This window comes from Artemia franciscana, chromosome 8, assembly GCF_032884065.1.
Source record: "Artemia franciscana chromosome 8, ASM3288406v1, whole genome shotgun sequence".
Lineage (NCBI taxonomy): Eukaryota > Metazoa > Arthropoda > Branchiopoda > Anostraca > Artemiidae > Artemia > Artemia franciscana.
In genome coordinates this window covers 16,298,017-16,319,671 of record NC_088870.1, presented here as the reverse complement: position 1 = coordinate 16,319,671, position 21,655 = coordinate 16,298,017, and the positions used below count along the sequence as shown (strand labels likewise).

The 21,655-nt window shown below is 35.7% G+C and overlaps 2 protein-coding genes across 2 annotated transcripts in view; both read right to left on the bottom strand.

Annotated features, from left to right (window-relative positions):
• Nucleotides 1–21,655, bottom strand: part of LOC136030048 (sodium/hydrogen exchanger 3-like) — a gene marked incomplete in the record, with an annotated part of 256,472 nt that overhangs the window by 125,074 nt on the left and 109,743 nt on the right.
• LOC136030043 (uncharacterized) lies at nt 12,075–19,610 on the bottom strand. Its single transcript, XM_065708662.1, has 2 exons — nt 18,279–19,610; nt 12,075–15,595 (listed from the first exon to the last, which is right to left on the bottom strand). Exons 1-2 carry the CDS (start codon nt 18,347–18,349, stop codon nt 15,253–15,255), a joined length of 414 nt encoding a protein of 137 aa, XP_065564734.1. The 5' UTR covers nt 18,350–19,610; the 3' UTR covers nt 12,075–15,252.

The window sequence follows — 21,655 nt, the reverse complement described above, 5'->3', positions numbered from 1 at the left end:
TTGTTCTTTAAACTTATTGTATGTTTTCTTTTCTCTTCGTGAAACTTATAAATTGATTTTTCCTTCTGAAACTGACTTTGTTCCTGGAACATGTTGCGTGATGATTTTTGCTCGTGGAACTTGTTGCGCACTGATTTTTATTTGTGACACTGTTTGCATGTTGTTTTCTCTCTTCGTGAGACTTGTACATTGATTTTTATTCTTATGAAATTGATTTTGTTCGTGACACTTGCTGTGTGCTGATTTTTGTTCATCCAGCTTTTTTCATGTACTGTTTTTTTCGTGAAACTTGCCGTCTGCTGACTTTTTTTGTTCGTGAAACCTGTTGCATGTTGATGTTATACCTTGTGAAACTTGTACAGTGATTATCCTCCTTCCGGAACCGATTTTGTTCATATAACTTCTTGCATGCTAAGTTTTTAGCATGGAGCTTGCTGTGTGCTGAATTCTGTTCGTGAAAATTGCTACATGTCGACTTTTCTCTTTGTGAAACAGGTACATTGATTTTCCTCGTCGGGAAACTGATTTTGTTCTTGAAACTTGCTGCGTGCTGATTTTTTTTTGTGGAACTTGTTGTGTGCTTATATCTATTTATGGAACTTGTTTCTTGCTGATTTTGTTCTTGAAACCTGTTAGACCTAGATTTTTCTCTTCATATAACTGGTACACTAATTTTTCTCTTCCGAAATATGATTAACATCATGGAACTTATTGCATGTAGATTTTGGAACTTTTTAAGTGAACATTTTTATCTTCCTGAAACCCGTACATTGATTTTTCTCCTCGTGAAACTGATATCATGATGGAACTTGCTGCGTGCTGATTTTTGTTCATCAAATTTGTGGCATCTTTATTTTTTTTCCTCGAGAGATAGTTATTCTATATAGAACTATTTACGGGCTGATTTTTGTTTTCGGAACTTGTTTCGAGCCAATTTTTGTTCATGAAACTTGTTCTATGTTGATTTTTTTCTTCGTAGAACCTGTACAATTATTCTGCTCATCTTCAAACTGGCTTGTTCATGAGCTTGTTACGTTCTGATTGTTGCTCGTCAAACTTGTTGTATGTTGATTTTTCTTTTCCTGAAACTTGTACACTAATGTTTCTCACCGTGAAACTGGTTTGGAAACTGCTGCATGCTGATCTTTGTTCATGGAGCCTGTTGCATGCTGATTTTCGTTTGTGAACTAAGTTTCGTCTTGACTTTTCTCTTCATAAAACTTGTAAAATGATTTTTTTTTTCTCGTAAAACTGACTTTCGTCATAGAACTTGTTGCTAATGAAACCTGTATAATGATTTTTCTCCTAGTGAAATTGATTTCGCTCATAGAACTAGTTGTGTGCTGATTTATGCTCGTGAATTTTTTTATTTTATTTTTGTTCTTGGCACATGCTGTGTGCTGATTTTTGTTCGTAAAACTTATTGCATGTTGGTTTTTCTCTTCGTGAAACTTACAAATTGATTTTTTCCTCCTGAAACTGACTTTGTTCATGGAACTTTTTGCTTGCTGATTTTTGTTCGTGAAACCTGTTGCCTACTTATTTTTATTCGTGAAACTTTTTGCACGTTGATTTCTCTCTTCGTTGAATTTGTATATTTATTTTTCTTCTTATGAAATTGATTTTGTTCATGGAATTTGTTGTTTGATAATTTTTGTTCGTGGAATATGCTGCATGCTGAGTTTTTTTTATTCATGAAACTGTTGTTTTTGGACTTCGTGGAACTTGCACATTGATTTTTCTCGTCGTGAACCAGATTTTGTTCATGGAACTTGTTGCCTGCTGATTTTTGTTTTTGAAATTTGTCGCATTTAGAGTTTTGTTCATGAAACTTATTGTATGTGGATTTTTTCTCTTCATTAAACTTGTATATTGATTTTTCTTATCTTGAAACTGATTTTGCGCATGGAACTTGATGCATGCTGGCTGATTTTGTTCGTGGAACCTGTTATATTTTTATATTGAATTATCTCGTCGTGAAACTGATTTTTTCAAGGAACTTGTTGCATCGTGATTTTGCTCAGGGACTTATTACGTGCTTATTTTTTGCTCTTGGAACTTGTTGCATGTTGATTTTCTCTTCGTGAAACTTGTACATTGATTTTTCTCCTCCTGAAACTGATTTTTCTTATACCCGAATCTTGTTGCACGTTGATATTTTCTTTTCGTAAAACTTGTACATTGATTCTACTCCTTGTGAAACTGACTTTGTTCATGAAACTTGTTGTATGCTGATTTTTGTTTGTGGACCTTGTGGAAAGCTTAGTTTTTTTTGTGAAACTTGTTTAATGTTAATTCTTCTCTTCGTGAAACTATAACATTGATTTTTTCCTCGTTCAACTGATTTTATTCATGGAAATTGTTGTGCACTTTATTTTGTTCGTGGAATTTGTTACGTGCTGATTTTTTTGTGAAACTTTACATTGATTTTTCTCCTCGTGAAGCTGATTTTCATCTTGGAACTTGTTCCGTGTTAATTTTGTTGGTGGAACTAGTTGTTTGCAGATTTTCAATCATGAAACTTGTTAGTTGATTCCTCTCTTCGTGAAACATGTACATCGATTTTTCTCATCATGAAACTGGTTTTATTCATGGAACTTACTGCGTGCTGATTTTTGTTCAACACACTTTTTGCTTGCTGATTTTCGTTCGTTTAATTTTTTTTCTTTTATTTTTGTCTTAGCAAAGCTTGTACAATGATTTTTCTCCTCATAAAACTGACTTTCGTCAAAGCTGATTTGCCTCCTGATTTTTGTTCGTGGATTTGGATGCGTGCTGATTTGGTACACGAAACTTTTGCAGTGACTTTGTCTCCTTGTGAAACTCCTTGTGTACATAAAACTTGTTACATATGCATTTTTTTCCTCGTGAAACTCGTATATTGATTTTTCTCCTCTTGAATTTAATTTGTTTATGGAACTTTGTGCGTGTTGAGTTTCTTTTATGAAACTTGTGGCGTGCTGATTTTTTGTTCATGAAACTTGATACTCTCCTTGATTTTCTCCTATTGAAACTGATTTTTGCTCATGGAATTTGTTGCGTGCTAACTTTTGTTCCTAAAACTTGATGCATGTTGAATTTTTCTCTTCTTTAAACTTGTAGGTCGGTTTTTATTCCTCCGAAACTGATTTTGTTCATGGAGCTACTTGTGTGCTGATGTTTGCTCGTGGAACTTGTGGAGTGCTTATTTTTGTTCGTGAAACTTGTTGCATATTAATTTATTCTCTGCGCAAACCGTTGATATTGATTTTTCTCCTTGTGAAACTGATTTGTTCAAGAAATTTCCTGCGTGCTTGTTTTTGTTTATGTAAATTGTTACGTGCTGATTTTTTGTTGGAGAAACTTGTTGCATATTAATTTTCTCTTCGAGAAACTTGCATATCGATTTTTCATCTCGTGAAGCTGATTTATTTCATGGAACTTGTTGCCTGCTGTTTTTTGTTCATGAAACTTGTTAAATGTTGATTCTTCTTTTTGTTAAACTTGTGCATTGATTTTACTCATCTTGAAACTGTTTTTTAATGCGTGCTAATTTTTGTTCATTAAACTTGCCATTTGCTGAATTCTGTTCATGAAGTTTGTTGTATTTTGATTTTTATATTCGTAAAACTTGTTCACTTGATTTTTATTTGTGAAACTGATATTCTTCAAGGAACTTGTTGCTTTCTGTTTTGTTCGTGAAACTTGTTACATGTTGATTTTCTCTTTTTGAAACTTAGGCATTAATTTTTCTGATCATGGAACCGATTTTTATTATGGAACTTATTGCTTGGATATTTGTCGGGGCAACTTGTTGCATATCGATCTTTGCTCCTGGAACTTGCTGCGTGTCTAATCATCTCTTAGTGAATGATCTCTTATGAAAATGATGTTGTTAATGGATTTTGTTGTGCACCAATTTTGGTGCGTACTGATTTCGTTCGGGGAACAAAGTTGATTTTTTTTCTTCGTGAAAATTGTAAATTGATTTTTCTGATCGTGAAACTTATTTTGTTCATGGAACTAGTTTTATGCTGATTTTTGTTAGTGGAAATTGTGAAGTGCTGATTTTTGTTCGTGAACTTTATTGCATGTTGATTTTTCTCTTCGCGAAGCTTTGACAATGATTCTTATCCTCTTGAAACTGATTTGTTTATGGAGCTTGATGTGTATTGATTTTTTTTAATGTAACTTGTTTTGTGGTAATTTTTGTTCGGGGATTCTATCTGCTGATTTTTTTGTTCTTAAAACCTGTTGCATTTTGATTTTCCGTTTCGTGAAACGTGTAAATTGATTTTTCTCCTCGTGAAACTGATTTTGTTCTTGGAAGTTCTTGATTTTGCCCTCGTGAAACTGATTTTGTTCTAGGAAGTTTTTGCATACTGTTATTTGATTATGGAGGTTGTTGTGTGCTTGTTTTTGTTCGTAAAACCTGTTACATGTTGTTTTTTCTCTTCATGAAATTTGTAAATTATTTTTCTCCTCGTGAAACTGATTTTGTTCATGTAACTTGTTGCGTGTTGAATTTCGTTCATGGAACTTGTGGAGTGCTTGTTTTTTACGCGAAACTTGTTCCATGTTGATTTTTTTCATCGTGAATATTTTACATTTGTTTTTCTCCTCATGAGACAGATTTTCATTTATGAACCTTCTTTTTGTTCGTGAAACTTATGTAAATTGATTCTTCTTGGAATTTGCACATTGATTTTTCACCTTCTGAAACTGATTTTTTAATGAAACTTCTTATCTGCTGGTTTTTATGTTTGGAGCTTGTTGCGGGCTGAATTTTGTTCATGAAACTTGTTACATGTTGATTCAAGTCTTTTTGAGACTAGCACATTAAATTTTCTCATCTTAAAACTGGTTTTATTCATGGAACTTAATGCGTGCTGACTTTTGTTCATATAACTAGTTGCATGCTGATTTCTGTACATGAAATTCTTGCATCTTTATTTTTCTTTACTTGAATGATGCATCTTTATTTTTCTTCATTTTTAACTTCTACTCTTGATTTTTCTTCTCGTGAAATAATATTCATCAGGAAAACTTGTTGCGTGCTGATTTTTTTCTTCGTGATACTAGTAAATTGAATTTTCTCCTCATAAAATTGATTTTGTTCATGGAACTTGCTATGTACTAATATTCATTCATTGAAGTTATTGCGTGCTGGTTTTTTGTTCGTAGAACTTGTCTCATATTGATTTATCTCTTTGTAAAACTTGTACATTGCTATTCTCCTCGTGAAAATGATTTTGTTCATGGAACGTACTGTGCACAAATTTTTTTTGTTCATGGAACCTGTTGCGTGCTAATTTTTGTTCGTGCAACTTGCTGCGTGCTGATATTTTGTTTGTTTGTAAAACCTGTTGCATGCTGATTTTTCACCTTGTGACTTGTACATTGATTGTTCTCCTTGTGAAACTGATTTTGTTTTTGGAATTTTCTGCGTGCTTATTTATATTCAGGGAGCTGGTTGCGTGCTGATTTTTGTTCGTGAAACTTGTTACATGGTGATTTTTCTCTTCGTAAGACTTGTGAAAGGATTTATTTCTCGTTAACTGGTTTTGTTCTTGGAACTTTTAGCACGCTGGTTTTTGCTCCTGAAACTTTTTACAACTTCATTTGTTTCTTCGTGACACTTGTACATTAATTTTCTGCTTTTGCAATTGTTTTTGTTCATGGAACTTGTTGCTTGCTAGCTTTTATTCTAGAAACTTGCTGCGTGCTGATTTCATTTGCTCGTGAAACCTGTTGCATGTTGATTTTTCACTTCTTAAAACTTGTATATTGATTTATCTTACAGAAAAACTAGTTTTGTTTATGGAACTTCCTGAGTTCTGATTTTTGTTCATGGAGCTTGTTGCAAGCTGTACATTTTTTGTGAAATTTGTTTGTGTCTTATTTTTCTCTTTGTTAAACTTATATGCTGATTGTTCTCCTTGTGAAACTGACTTTCTTCATGGAACGTTTTGCGTACTGATTTTTGGAACTTTTTGGGAGCTGATGTTTTGTTTGTAGAACTTCGGTGTGCTGAGATTTGTGAAACTTTTTACATGTTGATTTGTCTCTCTGTAAGACTTGTAAATTAGTTTTCTCCTTATGAAACTGACTTTGTTCATGGAACTTGTCGCGTGCTGATTTTTGTTCGTAGAGCATGCTGCGTACTGAATTCTCTTCCTGAAACTTTTGCATGTTTATATGTCTTTTCTTGACACTTGTACTTGGATTTTTCTCCTTGTGCAATTGATTTTGTTCGAGAAACTTGTTGCATACTCGTTTTTATTTCTGAAACTTGCTGCTTGCTTATTTCTTTCGCTCGTGAAACCGGTTGCATGTTGATTTTTCCCTTTGTGAAACTTGTACAATGATTTTTCTCACCGTGAAACTAGTTTTATTGATGGAACTTACTGAGTTCTGAGTTTTATGGAACTTTTCGCATGCTGATTATCGTTCGTGAAATTTTTTTGGGTCTTGATTTTTCTCTTTGTAAAACTTGTATGCGGATATTTCTCCTCGTGAAACTGACTTTCTTCATGGAACTTTTTGCGTACTGATTTTTGTGCATAGAACTTATTGTGCGCTGACTTTTGTTCATGAAACTTGTTGCTTGTTGGTTTTTCTTTACGTAACACCCTGTTACATTGATCTTTCTCCTCGAGAAAATGATTTTGTTCATCGAATTTGTTGTATGCTGTTGTTTGTTCATGGAACTTGTTTTATGCTGATTTTCTCTTCATGACATTTGTAAATAGATTTTTCTTCTCGTGAAACTCGTTTTTTCATGAAGCTCTTGCGTGCTGGTTTTGTTTTTAGAACTTGGTTCATGTTACTTTTTGTTCATGGAATAAATTTTTTTTCTGTTCATGGACAAGTTCATGGAACTTGTTGCCTGGTGATTTTTTTGTCGAAAAACTTGATGCAAGTTGAGTTTCTCTTCATGAAACTTGTAAATTTATTTTTTCCTCGTGAAACTGATATTTTCGTGAAAATTCTTCCGTGCCGTTTTTCGGAACTTGTTGCGCGCTGATTTTTGTTCATCAAACTTGTTATATGTTGGTTTTTGTCATTTGAAACTGGTTTAGTTCATTCAACTAGTTTACGTATTGATTTTTTCATGAAATTTGTTGCATTTTAATTTTTCTCTTTGTGAGTTTGAACACTTGATATTTTTCAAGGAACTTGTTACGTGCTGATTTTTTTTCAAAAAGTTTGTTACATGTTGATTTTGTCTCTTCATAAAACTTGTAAACTGATTTTTATCATTAAGAAACTAGTTTTGCTCATAAAACTTGTTGTGTGCTGATTTTTGTTCGTAGAAATTGTTGCGTACTGATTTTTGAACCGTGAAACTTTTTCACGGTTGACCGTCACACTTTTTCTCAGTGCATGCTGATTTTTGTTCGTGGAACTTTTTGCATGTTGAGTTATCTCTTACAAAAATTGGTTCATTGTTTTTTCTCCTCGTGAAACTGATAAATTTCATGGAAATTGCTGTGTGCTGATTCTTTTTTCATTAAACTTGTTGTGTGCTGGGTTTTGTCAAAATGAAAGAAGGCCCTAATTAAAACACCTCGTTTCTTTGACTGAAATTCTCAGGGTAAAAATCATACATTAAATCCCCTCTAGTGCCCTTTAACAACCCCTCATCATTCTTAAATCATTTTCCAGATATTTTCAAAAAATACGACTTAAATCTGTTGGTTCATGTTTTTGCAAGCCAGCCCCCCGTGGAATACTGACTTAATTCACACCACTGTGCCAAACTATGACTAGCCTCTTAGAAGCCTTTTAGCACCCCTCATCATTCCTAAGACATTTTGTCAGATATTTTCTTGTTAAAAACCATGCATTAAATCCAATGGTTCATGTTTGCACCATTCACCCCTAAACATGATGCCCCCATGACAATTCACGCCACCATGACTCACACCATCTGGAGCCTATTATACCATATATTGCATTTTTTAGGCATTGTCCTGGAACAACTTTCGTTTACACTAGAATCGATCGTTTAAACTTAATGAAAAATCCCTAATAATGTTTATTCTGGTGACTCCTAGCAGCCCTAACGACATCCTCTATGGTGATATTATCTAGCCTAAGGATTTTTCATCCTTTGTGTCCCCAAAATAAATTTATAACAAAAAGTGACTATTATTCATATTAGAAAAGCATAAAATTGTCATTTCATTCCTAGATTGCGATGTTCCACGGCAATTCCCAGCTTACGAAGCCAAATGGTTGATATATGGTAAAATCTAAAACATCTTCCTGAATAAGCATATTCGTTACTATCACAACATTTAGAAACCCACACCACACCAAAGACATCAAGCCTAAGCTGTAAAGATCCAGATAAACTTGTAGAAATCGCATCCAAGCTGTAGAAATCGAGGGGAACCTCTAAAATCAAGACCCACACATAGAAATCATAACCAATGCATAGAAATTCACATGAATCCATAAAAATAAACGTCAGCTATAATAACTCAGACCAAGCCATACACATCAAGACCAATCCGAAGTAATCAAGATATCAATATGCAGAAACCCAGAACAATCCTTTGAAATTAAACCAAACTCTAGAAATCATAACCAGTGCATGTAAACCCAGAACCAACTTTAAAAACCAAAATCAAACTCTAGAAATCAAAGCCAACCTCCAAAATCCTGACTAATCCGAAGAAATCAAGACAACATAGGTTTTATGATAAACCTAAGAAAAATTAGTCAATGTATTGCTAAACTTAGAAAGAAATATTCCGGTGGAATCAACCAGTTTTGTCACATGCATCTAGTACTGTTCCAGATACGGAAATATTGTTCCAGATACTATTCAATAGTGGGTTAGTTCCTCTTGTTTTTGTGCTGGTGTTGTAACCCCTGCGCCAAGAAAAAGAATAAAAATAAGTGCAGTTCGTACCGACCTAAAACTGTTTCACCTGTATTATTTAAATTATTAGAGCTATTAGTCATTGATGAGATTACCCGAGTTTCTTTTATGCCAGACAATCAGTTTGGCTTTAAAAAAAAGCTACAGCCATGAACATATCCACCGAGTTATTGCAAATGTTTTGTTAAACGTGGAAGAAAATAAGGATATTGTTATTATAGCTGGTCACGATGTATCAAAGGCGTTCAATTCAGGGATACATCCTTAGTTGCCACTTATGGCTAGCCACCTTGGGCTTGATAGCTCAATCCTACTTGTCTACAAATATAAGTATAGTAAACTTCATGTTTTTGTCAAAGAACCTACTCAAAAAGATTTTGTTGTTTCAAAAGCAAAAATTTGCATTTGGAAAAGTATTAAGCAAGGCTAGGTATCATTGCTTCCATTTTACAATAACATTGTGCTAAAGGCCAAGAAAGAAAGTTCAGACATCGTTTATTTTTCGAGGCCTTGATTTGTCATTTTTAAATTATGCTGACGATATGCTGAACCTCAGTCAGACCATATCTGGTATTGAGAAAAATTTTGAGATTTTATGTCCCAAATATAGGTAAATATAGCTTGAGTTTAATGCTGAAAAGTGTGAAGATGTGTTAATTGGTCTGTCATGTAATCGGCCCTTCTTTTATTAAAATTTCTAGGTGCAAAGCTTCACAAGTCATACGGCCTGCTTGTTCCTTGCAAAGTACACTATAAAAGAAGAGTGCTTTCTAAAATTTATAATGCGTTTTCTGTGCCCATTTTCTAGCTTTGTCACCTATTTGGAATCTTTTTTCTACGTCAGATAAAGGAGCTTGTCCATAAATATTTTTTCCTTACGCTAAGTTCCTATTGGGTGTACCTCTGTTAGCCAAAAACCGGCGTATGGCTTCTGTATGTGGAGTTGTCCATCCGTTTGCTGTTGTCGCTGAGCGTATGTTACGCTTTGAACATAGTTTAGATACTTGAAATAGATTATTTAGTGCCTTTTTTATAAGTTTTTCTTATTGAAGCTGTTTTTTGTTTCCGTCTTTTCTTCCCTTGTATGCTTCAATTTGACAACTTCGTGTATTTATTGGGTTAATAAAGTTTCATTCATTCATTCATTCATATCAACGCCCCAAGGATAAAAACTATGTCAATCAGTAGTTCACACATGAGACTCCAACAAGGAGGAGAGGACATCGAAGAGGTTACAGACTTCAAGTACTTAAGAAGTACAGTCACTTCCAGTGGTGGCTCTGAAAAAGAATTGCACACCAGGATAGCATTGGCCAATGCATCATTTCAGAGACTTCTACCTGTCTGGAAATCCACCGTGTGCTTGCTGAAGTTGTGAACTCCGGTTTTTCCAAAGCATTGTATTACCTGTCTTGAGTTACGTCTTGGAATGCCTTAAGTTGACTGCAGAACAGGAGAAACGCGTTACCGCCTCTGAGAATAACAGTCTTCGGAAAATCCTTTGTATCACTTCGAGAGATCGTATCAGCAACGACGAGTTTCCTACCTGCAATGGCTAGCCAGATATCGCAGCCTTCATACGACAATGTAGATGGTGATACTTTGCACGCATCATCCGCATGCCTGATCGCAGACTTCCAAAAATGCTCATCCAACGGCAATCGGAAGGCACCCGTCGCTAAGGAAGACCAAAGAACACGCTCCGTAGGATGTATGAACGTGACAGAAAAGCCCTCGGGACGAGTCTCATTTCCGAGTGGGAAGACATATACGCAGTGGGTCACATGAGGGAAGATTAGAGGCTACTCACCAACGCCTTGTGTGCCTCCAAAGGCATTGGAGGAACTAAGGTATAAGGTAAGGTTCTATAAAACTTATGGGAATTGACTTACAACAAAAACTTTGGTAGTGCCAAATTATGAGGCCTGAAAAAGCTACTGCGTTTGTTCACTTAAAAAGGTGACTAAAAATCTTAATTGTCTTTTGTGTGTGCCATCTTCTGATCTTCATGGACAGTTGGTTCGACACGACCACACTGAGAAAAGCGAAAAAAATAAATAAATAAACGCACATGTAATTTTTCTTCTGGAAATTAATAAAAGAAAATCACACATGTTTACAGAAGGGAGCTTGAAACCTCTATAGTAAGGCTCACTGATACACTGAATCTAATGATAAGACTTCCATCAAGATTTCTTTACTTCTTAGGAATGTATGTCCCATTTCGAAAATCAGGAGAGTTTTCTCAGGCTTGTAGCTTTTGATTGGTAAAATTAATCTTAATGAATAGTATATATTTTGAATCAGCATACAAAATTTGAAATTTTTAAAGTACCTTAGCCTCAGCTACAAGCTACGGTCATAATGATGCATGTAGCTGCCCCAGTAGTATGTCAATCCAGCCAGGTTTGCTTCTATATTAGAATGTCAATAACCTTCGTCTCTTTGATAGGTCAACTTTTCTTTGTAACTAGTATCTTGAGTGTTTCTCATTTTTAATGCTGTATCGTAAGCCCTCTTTGTCATCATTCATATCCGCACTTGATTTTTTTTTTTCTTTTACCAGCCATCTTATCAGATTTAAAGGTTCTTCAGTAGCTCTACTTTGGTACTTTTCTTTATTTTTCGGCCGTTTAGCTTGATCTCTCGACACCATTGTTGTGCAGCATAATGTACTTACAGTATGTATATATATATATATATATATATATATATATATATATATATATATATATATATATATATATCCTAACGTCACTCACTCAGCTTACAAAGGTCACCAAATTGGGCTTTGGACCCCTCGTACACTGGTTATCGTAAGATCACACGTCCTTTTCTTTGTGTTGTTTTATTCTTATAGTTTGTTCCCTTCCCCCTCCTTTCGATTATTCTTCGTTACGTGGAGGCTATTGGTACCCGGGTGGACTTCTAAAGATATAAAGTAGGTACATCAAGTTGATAATTTTGGCACCCAAGAAATCTAAAAACGGGTAGGTCAATTGCTAACTTTGGTGCTAGGAAAACTAATAAAGCAATTCAGATAATATGATAATGCGTCTAAAAGGTATTGATGGGATGATGCGAAAACCTTCTTGAAAGGAGCACATAAGTCATTAAAATTGATTGAAAAAAACAGGGGACAAATTTCATTTATGTAACACGTCCACGCCCCCTTGCCCAAAGGCCTATAAATGTAAAGCCCTAAGGATAAAACATTAATGTATTTTGTCAAAACACAAAATCGCAAAGAAAGGAAAAACGAGGACAATAAACAGCCAGTGAAAAAAAAATTTAACATTATGCAAATATTTCGGTCAAGGCGTCCGCTTGACCGTCCTCAGTGCAGAATTAACTGATAAAAATATAAAAAAAACCTTAAAACAAAACACAGAACTAAAATATGATGACCCTTTCTCAGTAATGGGAAAGGGTAACTGAATAAAAACGCAAGTCTAAATGAGATTTCACAATGTCATCTTATTTACAGCACTCTTAACGGCTAATCGCTTTCTAGGTATATTATAATCAGATAAATATTTTATTTTGCAATAAAAATTTTTAGATTTATTTGAAAACGATCAGAATTAATAATTTTATCATAAATGGGACCTGGAAGTTTCTCCCGTGTCTCTATTGAGAGTTACCTTTTGATATATGTGCTTTTTTTTATCTCAACTGCTTCCCTGAAAACTTGCTTGAGACCTTTAACGGGGGCAATAATGGAGGTGCTGTCAAATAAGATGAAATGGTGCGGACTATCGTACAAACGTTGAGCCAAGGCGGAATTAAATCTCAGGCCTTTGGCGTAACCTCATGGCCTTGTTTATTGAAGACCTATCTCCTATTAACCTCTCCCCTAGTTGCTGTTTGGTTCTTCCAATATAAAACCGGCCACAAGAACAGGGAATTCTGTAAACACCACAATCCAGAATGGGGTTGGTTCTATGTTGCCACTGTTGAAAAAGCTCTGCATTTTTCACATCCACAAAATTATTAATTCTGATCGTTTTCACATAAATCCACAAACTTTTGTTGCACAATCAAATAATATTTCTGATAAAAATCTACCTAGAAAGCGATTGGCCTTTTTTTGTGCTGTAAGTAAAATGAAATTGTGAAATCTCATTTAGATTTGCGGTTTTTATTCAGTTACCCTTTCACTGTTACTGAGAAAGGGCCATCACATTTTAGTTTTGTGTTTTGTTTTAAGTTTTTCTTTTGTTTTTGTTTTTTACCAGTTTATTCTGCACTGAGGACGGTCAAGCGGAGGTTTTGACCGAAATATTAGCATAATTTTCAATTTTTTCTAATCTGACAACATCTTCATTGGTCAAACCCTCTTTTATGTATAGTATATAGATGAGATAAATTCTAAGCATATGCATCAGTCTAAAAAAGAAATAAAAGAAAATAAATGAATAGAATAAAATATTAGTGTCAATTTGACCCATAAGCTACTCAAGATGAGCAAAAGAAGGCTCCAAGTATTTAAAGAATTGTAGTACACCCATCCACGTATAAAACGAAAAGCAAACAAAAACATGTCACAAAACAGCAAATTTAACAAACAGCAAGTCAAAAGTGACAGTTTTCAACAGTAACCAAAAACTCTAAAAAGAAATTTTAAAACACTATCTAGATATACAGAAACTGCTAATTCAAATCGTTCCATATAAAATCTATCAAGATTGAAATCACCAGTATAAATGTATTAGCTTAAAGAAATTTCTACGAATTTAGGAAAGAGAGAGAACACCCTCAAAAGAGGAAAGACATCGTAATGTCCCACTTATTCTATGTTTGGCCTCATTTTGGGACATTTTTACAGAATCTAATAGGCTAATGTTGCGAAAGTGCTATTTTAAATGCAACAAGTTTTTCCTTCAGGCCCCTAGGTGGTTCAACAATAGGTACATCGTTAACCGTTTCGGTGTGGTAGAACTACTTCAGGCCGGGGATGAACAGTTTCAGAATTGAGTAACTGGTCCTCTTTTCACCCTTGGAAGGGTGCAGTATTTTAGATGTGGTATTATTAGTAATTTGTGTATATCTTTATGACATGTTTTTCATATTTTCCTTTCTTTTTTTTGTAATCCATCGTTTTTTTGTTGTTGTTTATAAATAGGGCATTCATTCACTCATTCAATGAAAACACTACCTTCAAATTTACTAAGTTTTAAGACTCTAAGGCTGCAGGGTGACCTTGAGGAGTTGATCCCCTCGAAGAAATTATAGTTTAGTATACAACACAGTATTTGCACTGGATTTCGATTAACGGATAATTCTTCTGGGTTTAGTCTGTCTGTTTTGTTTTTGGGCTGAAAAAACCACTCCTTAGCTAGGTTATTATAGGTTTAGGCATGAACATATAATGAATCGTAGGTAAAAATTTCATTTGAGATTTTCTATTTATAGTTGATAGAAGAACATCGTCCACTGTGTAAAACCTTGCAATAACCAAGATGACCCCAGGATTGCACTAGGCCTCCGTTTATTATTGGAAGTTCCAGGGACTTCTTGCTATCCGGTTCTAAACCGGCTTAAGCACCTCTTGTACACTTGAGAAGAGGTGTTAGTCCCTGTCCTGTACTGGTTCTGGGACTGCTGCTTTTCCTGAGGCCATAATAATTTCAATGATTTAAAAATATGAAAATTGTAATTTGGAATGCTCAAACGTTAAAAAAAAAAAAAATCTTGTCGACATTTGGATTGATGAATTCAGACGCTTTGAACGAGTCTTATTTGGAGTTTTAGAAACTCAAATCCCAGGAAGAAGAAACATGGAATTAGGTGATAAAGAATCTAGTCATTCAGATAGGAAGGTTGGGTGCATAGGCAGGGAGTAGGGCTCATTATGAATAAGGATTATGGATTATCATAAAATCAAACGTCCTGTCCTCTGTGCTGTTTTTATTCTTATAGCTTGTTTCCCCCTCCTTTTGATTATTCTTTATTACTTAAATATGTAAATCTCAGCTTGATGACTGGCGAAAAAAGTAAAATATATAAACCCTCCTCCAGAGAGCCCTTGGGCACCACTCCCAGCCTTCACCTGCTATAAAAATTTGAAGTCTATACAAAACAACGAATATGCGCTAGAGGATTGAACCTATCGGCCCAGCTGTTGCAAAGCTTAACCACTATTTGCATATGTGTTGCTTGATATAGGATTGTAAAAAAACGAAAACAAATAATGCATAAAATATACATTGCAAAATGATGACAATTTACCTGTTAGTAGCTATGCAAATATCGTCACACGTATAAATATACCTAACTTTATAAATGAAAAGAAATACATAATTAAAAAGATAATATAATATACAGGGTATCCAAACACAGCTTGAATACAATAGTTTTGGCAGTTAGTTATTAGTGATCTAACGAACGGCGCACGTATCATAGTGAGGTCCAAAAATACGATCACGAAACTTTCGAAGTAATGGTTCTATCTTGTTTTTATCAGATTCTTCTATGGTGAATGTTTGAAAGATCGCTCTTCCTTCGTCACCAACCCAAAGAAGGAGATAACCACACCTGGCTTTCTCACTTTTCCCTTCTAAGGGTCCCTGGAATACTGCCCGTACTTCAGCTTCAAATCTAGTCCACTGCGATCTCAAATCGGTACGATTGTCCCACTGCATCCGTGGAGGTTTAAGCAATTCCATTTTGAGTAATGCAAAGTTGTTAAGTGCAGGTATGTGATTCAAAAGGCTGGAACACCTATAACAAAAAAGTATAATGTGAAACACAAATAACTAGATATATAATAAATAAGTGCGGTCAAAATACAACAGTGAACGAAATAGATATGATTAGGAAATATGATTTTGGACATCCAAAACTAATAACTAAACTTAAAATACAACGTTAACCTGAAGAAAAATCATGATAAAATAACATAGTTAGATATTTCTGCTGAAAACGTGCGTAGGTTCTGTTTGTGGTGATTTCAAGGAGTATACTTCCAACAGCCATCATAGTTATGCAAGCCTTCAATATACTGTGGTAAGATATGTTCTTATTTGGACTAAAATATCACCGATGGGCATCACTCATCAAGTAACTCTGGAAATTCTAAGTATTCACTGCTGTTTTTCGGCAAAATTGAGAAAGGTCAACACCAGGAGGAGACACCAGAGCAACACAAAGCCAGGCTTGCGGCTCAAAGAGAAACGGCCAGATTAGGAATATCCAATTTACGTCAACGAAGGCATGTCGAGGAACCACCAGAGCACGGCGAAACCAGGCTTACAGCTGACAGAGATAGTAAAAAAAAGAAGGCGAATCGAGGAATCACCAGAGCGACGCAAAACCAGGCTTAAATAGTGACGAAGACCACACTGCCTTTCCATAACAAACAAATACAAAGTAGAAACAATAGGGAATTTTTTTTTTCAAGACAGTGGAAATCAGTTCTGTGAATATTTCGGCCCTATGTCCAAGGGAAGTCTTCAGCTCAATACGAGAACAAGAGAGAAAATATGTATATATAAATAAACTTACAATAAATTGTGAGAATTAAAACTAAATAATGTTATTTAAAAACTTTTTTAAAAACAACCCTAGCATCCTTACTTCAACAAAGTTCAACCAGGACATGTAAGAGAGTTCACCCCCTTGTCAATACTTCGCTCTTTACACTAATGCTTGAATTTTGTCCCAGTTCCTTAAGAATGACCCCTGAGTCACAAGGGCCGTAGAATGAATAGTTGAAATGACTAAAACTGCTTTTGCCTAAAGAGCAAGGTATTGTGGAGGAGACGAACCCCCTTATATGTGCAATAATTTCTGTTCGTTTTAAGGTTTTACCGCTAGTCTTTACTTCCAGCTGAAATTTTTTTTTATTATGTATTTTCTCATTGTTTTTTTAAATATTGCTAGAGCATCCTGCGATCCCTACATAGAAATTTTGTTCCCTCATGATACACTCCTCCATGGAAAGATTTTCCGACGTAACCCCCGACCTCGACCATCTATCCCTCCCTAAACGCGAAAAAGTCCCCCTGAAAACGTCTGTACACTTCCCAATAACCATTACTATAAGTAAGCAATGGTCAAAGTTTGTAACTTGCAGCCCCTCCCCCAGGGAGTGTAGGGGATTAAGTCATCCCGAAAGACATAATTATTAGATTTTTTGACGATGCTGAGCAAAATGGCTATCTCAAAATTTTGATCTGGTAAAATTCGGCAAAAAAAGCATGGAAGGGGGCTTGGGTGCCCTCTAATTTTTTTGGTCACTTGAAAAGGGCACTAGAATTTTTAATTTTTGTTAGAATGAGCCCTCTCACGATATTCTAGGACCACTTAGTTGATATGATCACCCCTGGGAAAAAAATAAATAAACACGCATCCGTGATCTGTCTTCTGGCAAAAAATACAAATTCCATATTTTTGTAGATAAGATCTTGAAACTTCTACAGTAGGGTTCTGTGATACACTGAATCTTATGGTGTGATTTTTGTTAATATTCTATGACTTTTAAGGGGTTTTCCCTTCTATTTTCTAAAGTAAGGCAAATTTGATCAGGCTCGTAACTGTTTATGGGTAACACTATACTTGCTGAAACTTAAATATGTAAAATCAGCATAAAAATGTAATTCCTTTGATTTAACTATTTGTATCAAAATTTCATTTTTTAGAGTTTCAGTTACTATTGAGAGCTCCTTACTACAGTTCTTTACCACGAATCGTTTGATTATTCAATTGATGCGACGATGTACAAGAAGAAGCTGACCCATTTTGCCAACATTTGAGTTCGAAAGAACGAAATGTTTTGTATGACGGATGTTTTGTATCATGCAAGTAACCAGCACAAAGAGTCTGGTATTTGAAAGCAGCGGGCACTCTGACTGATCAACTTTGGCTGCTAGTTAACTTTTTAGTTACATTCAAAATCCAAGGTAGGTTTTGCCAAGCTGAAATCAGAGCATAGCTAAATAAAGAGAGGACATGATGTGTTTGTTTTACTATGAGCCATTAAAAGTAAGGATACATGTGATTGTGAATAAATACTGTTTCTCTACTAGAATGATTGAGATTTATGGGGGATAACCGCAAATTTGTAATTATACTACCAGTATGACAAGAATATTTCGTTAAGCTGTTAAAAGCATGTAAAGAAATTGGTATTATTCATATACTAAAACGATCAGCTTCTAACACAGGTGAAACTCGGTTTAATATAGAGGAGGCTGGGGTTAAACTGAACGCTTTCAATTACTCAGACACCATTTGGTGTCTTTAACGCTCATTTTTCAAGGGATAACTCCTATTTTGTTTGATTAATTCTTTCAAAAGTTGTAAAAAAATTGCTTTAGTGTGGTCAATTGTCTTCTGGCACCCTTTTGGAAACAATGCTGTGGAACATAACTGCTTGCTTTTTGCAAAATAAAAAAATACAAACCTTTGTCGTAATTGTTGACCAGCCTGGAAGTAGCGTTGCAAAAATTCTACAAAAATTATTAAGAGTGCCATCTAGCCTTCATGTCTCAAGGAAGAATTCCTAGTTTGGTTGGTTAATCCTTGAAAAGTTTCAAAAAACAGTATTAGGGCAGTTAATTTTCTTTTGGCAAACTTGCCCTTTGTCACAATCTTTGACCAGGTTTGTGGTGGAAGTCCAAGATGATTATTACTGCAGAAGGACCTGAAAGTAGTGTTACGAAAATTCCATAAAAACTTTTAAGGGTGTTATCTAGCCTACAAGTCTCAAGGAAGAATTCCTAGTTTGGTTGATCGTTCCTTTTCCATTGAAAAACTACTTTAGGTAGGTCAATTTTTTCTGGCACCCCTGACGCTTATTGTATTCTTTGACCAGCCATTATGGCGGAAATCCATGGAGATTATTGCCACAGAAGGACCTAGAAAAAGCGTTGCAAAAATATTTGTTAGAATAGGAAAATTATACACTCTCATGAGCTTTGTCAGTGCCATTGGATCTTCGATGGACGGATCTGGACTGTAAGAAAGCTTTGAGTTGATGTAAACTTCCTACACGGTTCCTTATCTTCTACTTGGTAAGACTATTTCTCAAGCACTGCAAGCCCATGCCATTGTATACGCAGCACTTCACTTAATTCTAATAATGGAACTTGTAGACGAGGATACAGATGCATATTTTGAATTAAATACAGAACCTGCATTGAATACGGTTGAGCCTAGCGAAATCAAAGACCTATATGAGAAAGTATTGGATGGACAAGGTTCTCTTGAACCTATCTCCCATCTTCAAGTCTCATGAAACTTAAGGCCCCTCTGTCAACTCTTTCATCAGAGCGAAAGTCACAAGACTCGGACAGGGCTAACTTTGGATACAGTACACGGATATGGTTACCATTCTTCAAAATTCCTCAGATATGAGCGAATAAGTAAATAGAAAATCTATTTGCCAACCTTACCTCGGAGCAGTTGGCCCCAGCAACTACATGAAGTTGGCGAGGCTGTACTTACACCAGATGAAAAGACTTGAACGTACAAGCTCAACAATTTTCAAGTCTTTGAAAAAGACGTGCACGTTGTGAGAAGATCAGACATATTTTGGGCTAGTTTATCTACGGATTCGTTCATAGAACAAGAACTGATGAGATTTCTGAAAACAGCAACCGGATTGAATAGATGTAGAGAGATGACGGAAGTAGAGAGACTTCAGTAGGTAATGGGACGTCCAGCCTATGCTCGTGTTAATCTTTTGATGCAAGAACTGACGGATGTTTTGTATCATACAAGTAACTAACACAAAGAGTCTGGTAATTCAAGGCAGTAAAGGGACTGCAAAGACACATAAATAGTATTTGATTTGTTGAGCAGTTTTCTCCTTTCGAGGGTGATCTGCTATTGCTTCAAAGCCTTGCTGTTGGAATGACTGCTGCAGAAAACGTGAAAGCCGACAGAGCAGTAGAAGTCAGGAAGAAGATTATTGACGGAATGATAGTGAAATCGCTGAAGAAACATTCGTTCAAACGTATAGATCAAGCAGTCCTTATGACGGTGAAGCAAAACAATGGTGGAGACATCCACCACTTATACCCTTTATTACTGTTACATCTTCTTATAACTTTATTAAAAAAAGCTGAATATGGACGAAGTGTCTTCATTTGAATATGAACTTTGCTCCTGTCCTGTGTCGCTTTTGATGATTCTGGCACGTTCCAAAACCAAATAAACCAGAGCTAGTTAAAGTTATCAAACGACTTTCAGAAAATAATATTATTTGGGAAAATCAAAGTCTGAGTTGCGCCTATGTCATAGACAGGGGCAATTTGCCTCACAGGATTCCCTGGACAAAGAAAGAAAACTTATTTGAAGATCTTAGACTGATGCTGTAGCTACGGTTCGGCCAAATAATCCACACACCACACTTTTCTTTGATGGCAGCTCTAACAAACGATATGACCCATCTGAAGCGAAACCATTTCACTGGACGGGAAGTACTATTAGTCCATAAATGGGATTGACCACCAAAAGGAGGAAGTCATTTCATGAAAAAAGAATAAATCCCATTTCGTCAATGCACTTTCTGATTATATACGAGGCAAAGGCCTGAGAACCAGTCAAACTAAAGCTGACGCTGACTTACTTATTGTGCTTGCAGCGGATAAGTGTCAAAATCTTTTAACAGTGTATTTATCGGTGGTGATACCGACTTGTTGGTGTCGTTAATTTATCATTGCATGCCTGAGAGCTACAAGGTCTTCCTGTAAAGTGAGCCTAATGCAACCACTTAAAGCGCAACTTCAGATATCATAGCCGGACTGAAAACTGTAAGCTGCTTAATCTTGCTCACACAATTCTTGACGGTGACACAACTTCCCGTCTACATCAACTTAGCAAAGAGATTGTGCTTAAGCGGTTGAGACACAACAAAAAGTTTAGAGAAAATGCTTCCATTTTCTCTATGTTATGCTTCGAAGGAAGGAATTGAAGCAGCAGGAGAGACTGCACTTTCTATATTTTATGGTGGAAAATCCACTGACAATATTGACAGTTAACAACACCGAGCCTCTAAGCAGAAAGTAGCAACGTCTACAAATTTGGTCCATCCCCGAGATCTATCTCCTTCTTCAGCAGCAGTGAAATTGCACTATTTCCGAACCTATCTTCAAGTACAAGATTGGATTAGGCTTGAGAGTCCTGGCCCTGATCCTGAGAATCGGGGATTGAGACTCCAGCACCGCATTTTATACCTTATCATCACGGATCTTCCAGCGACACCAAGGAAAATTCTCACCGTCGTAAAGTGTGGCTATAAGGGATCTTGTGAAAGTGACCGGTAGAGCTGTTATCAAAATGGCATCGAATGCGACATTGCTTGCCAATTCTGCAAACGAACAAGTTGCTTTAATGCTCAAGTCCAAATCAAAGACGAAGAAGACACGTGATTAATTAAACAAATGAGGTGTTTTTTTTTTGTTCAAATTAAAATCAATGATTTAGCTAATTACGAGAAGTTTCTTAATTAAACCAATGTGATGAACTTCCAATCCTTTTGCCATTTCATTTCATCTGTGTGTATATATTTTTTTTTCAAATTAAAATCAATGATTTGGCTATTTACAAGAAGTTGTTTGTTGAATTTTAAGACTTTGGGTGGTCACGTTTAGGGTAGAGGGTGGGGGGGGGGGTTAACTGACATGGACACGACGTCTTTTCTGCATTAGCAGCTCGATTCCTTTCTCTATGAATTCAACTTCTTGTAATGTTGCTCTCAGACCTATACCGACGCTTGATTTATGGATGACAAGGGGGAGGGGCTGAAAATGAGTGTTCAAAGAAAAAAGTACATAT

What these genes read in the sequence shown, in the direction of transcription:
- LOC136030043 (XM_065708662.1), bottom strand. Translation starts at nt 18,349, where the DNA reads ATGGCACTCTTAATAATTTTTGTAGAATTTTTGCAACGCTACTTCCAG. An exon ending in GGTCAACAATTACGACAAAG is followed by an intron (nt 15,596 to 18,278) that starts GTTTGTATTTTT and finishes TTTTTGTTATAG; the next exon opens with GTGTTCCAGCCTTTTGAATC.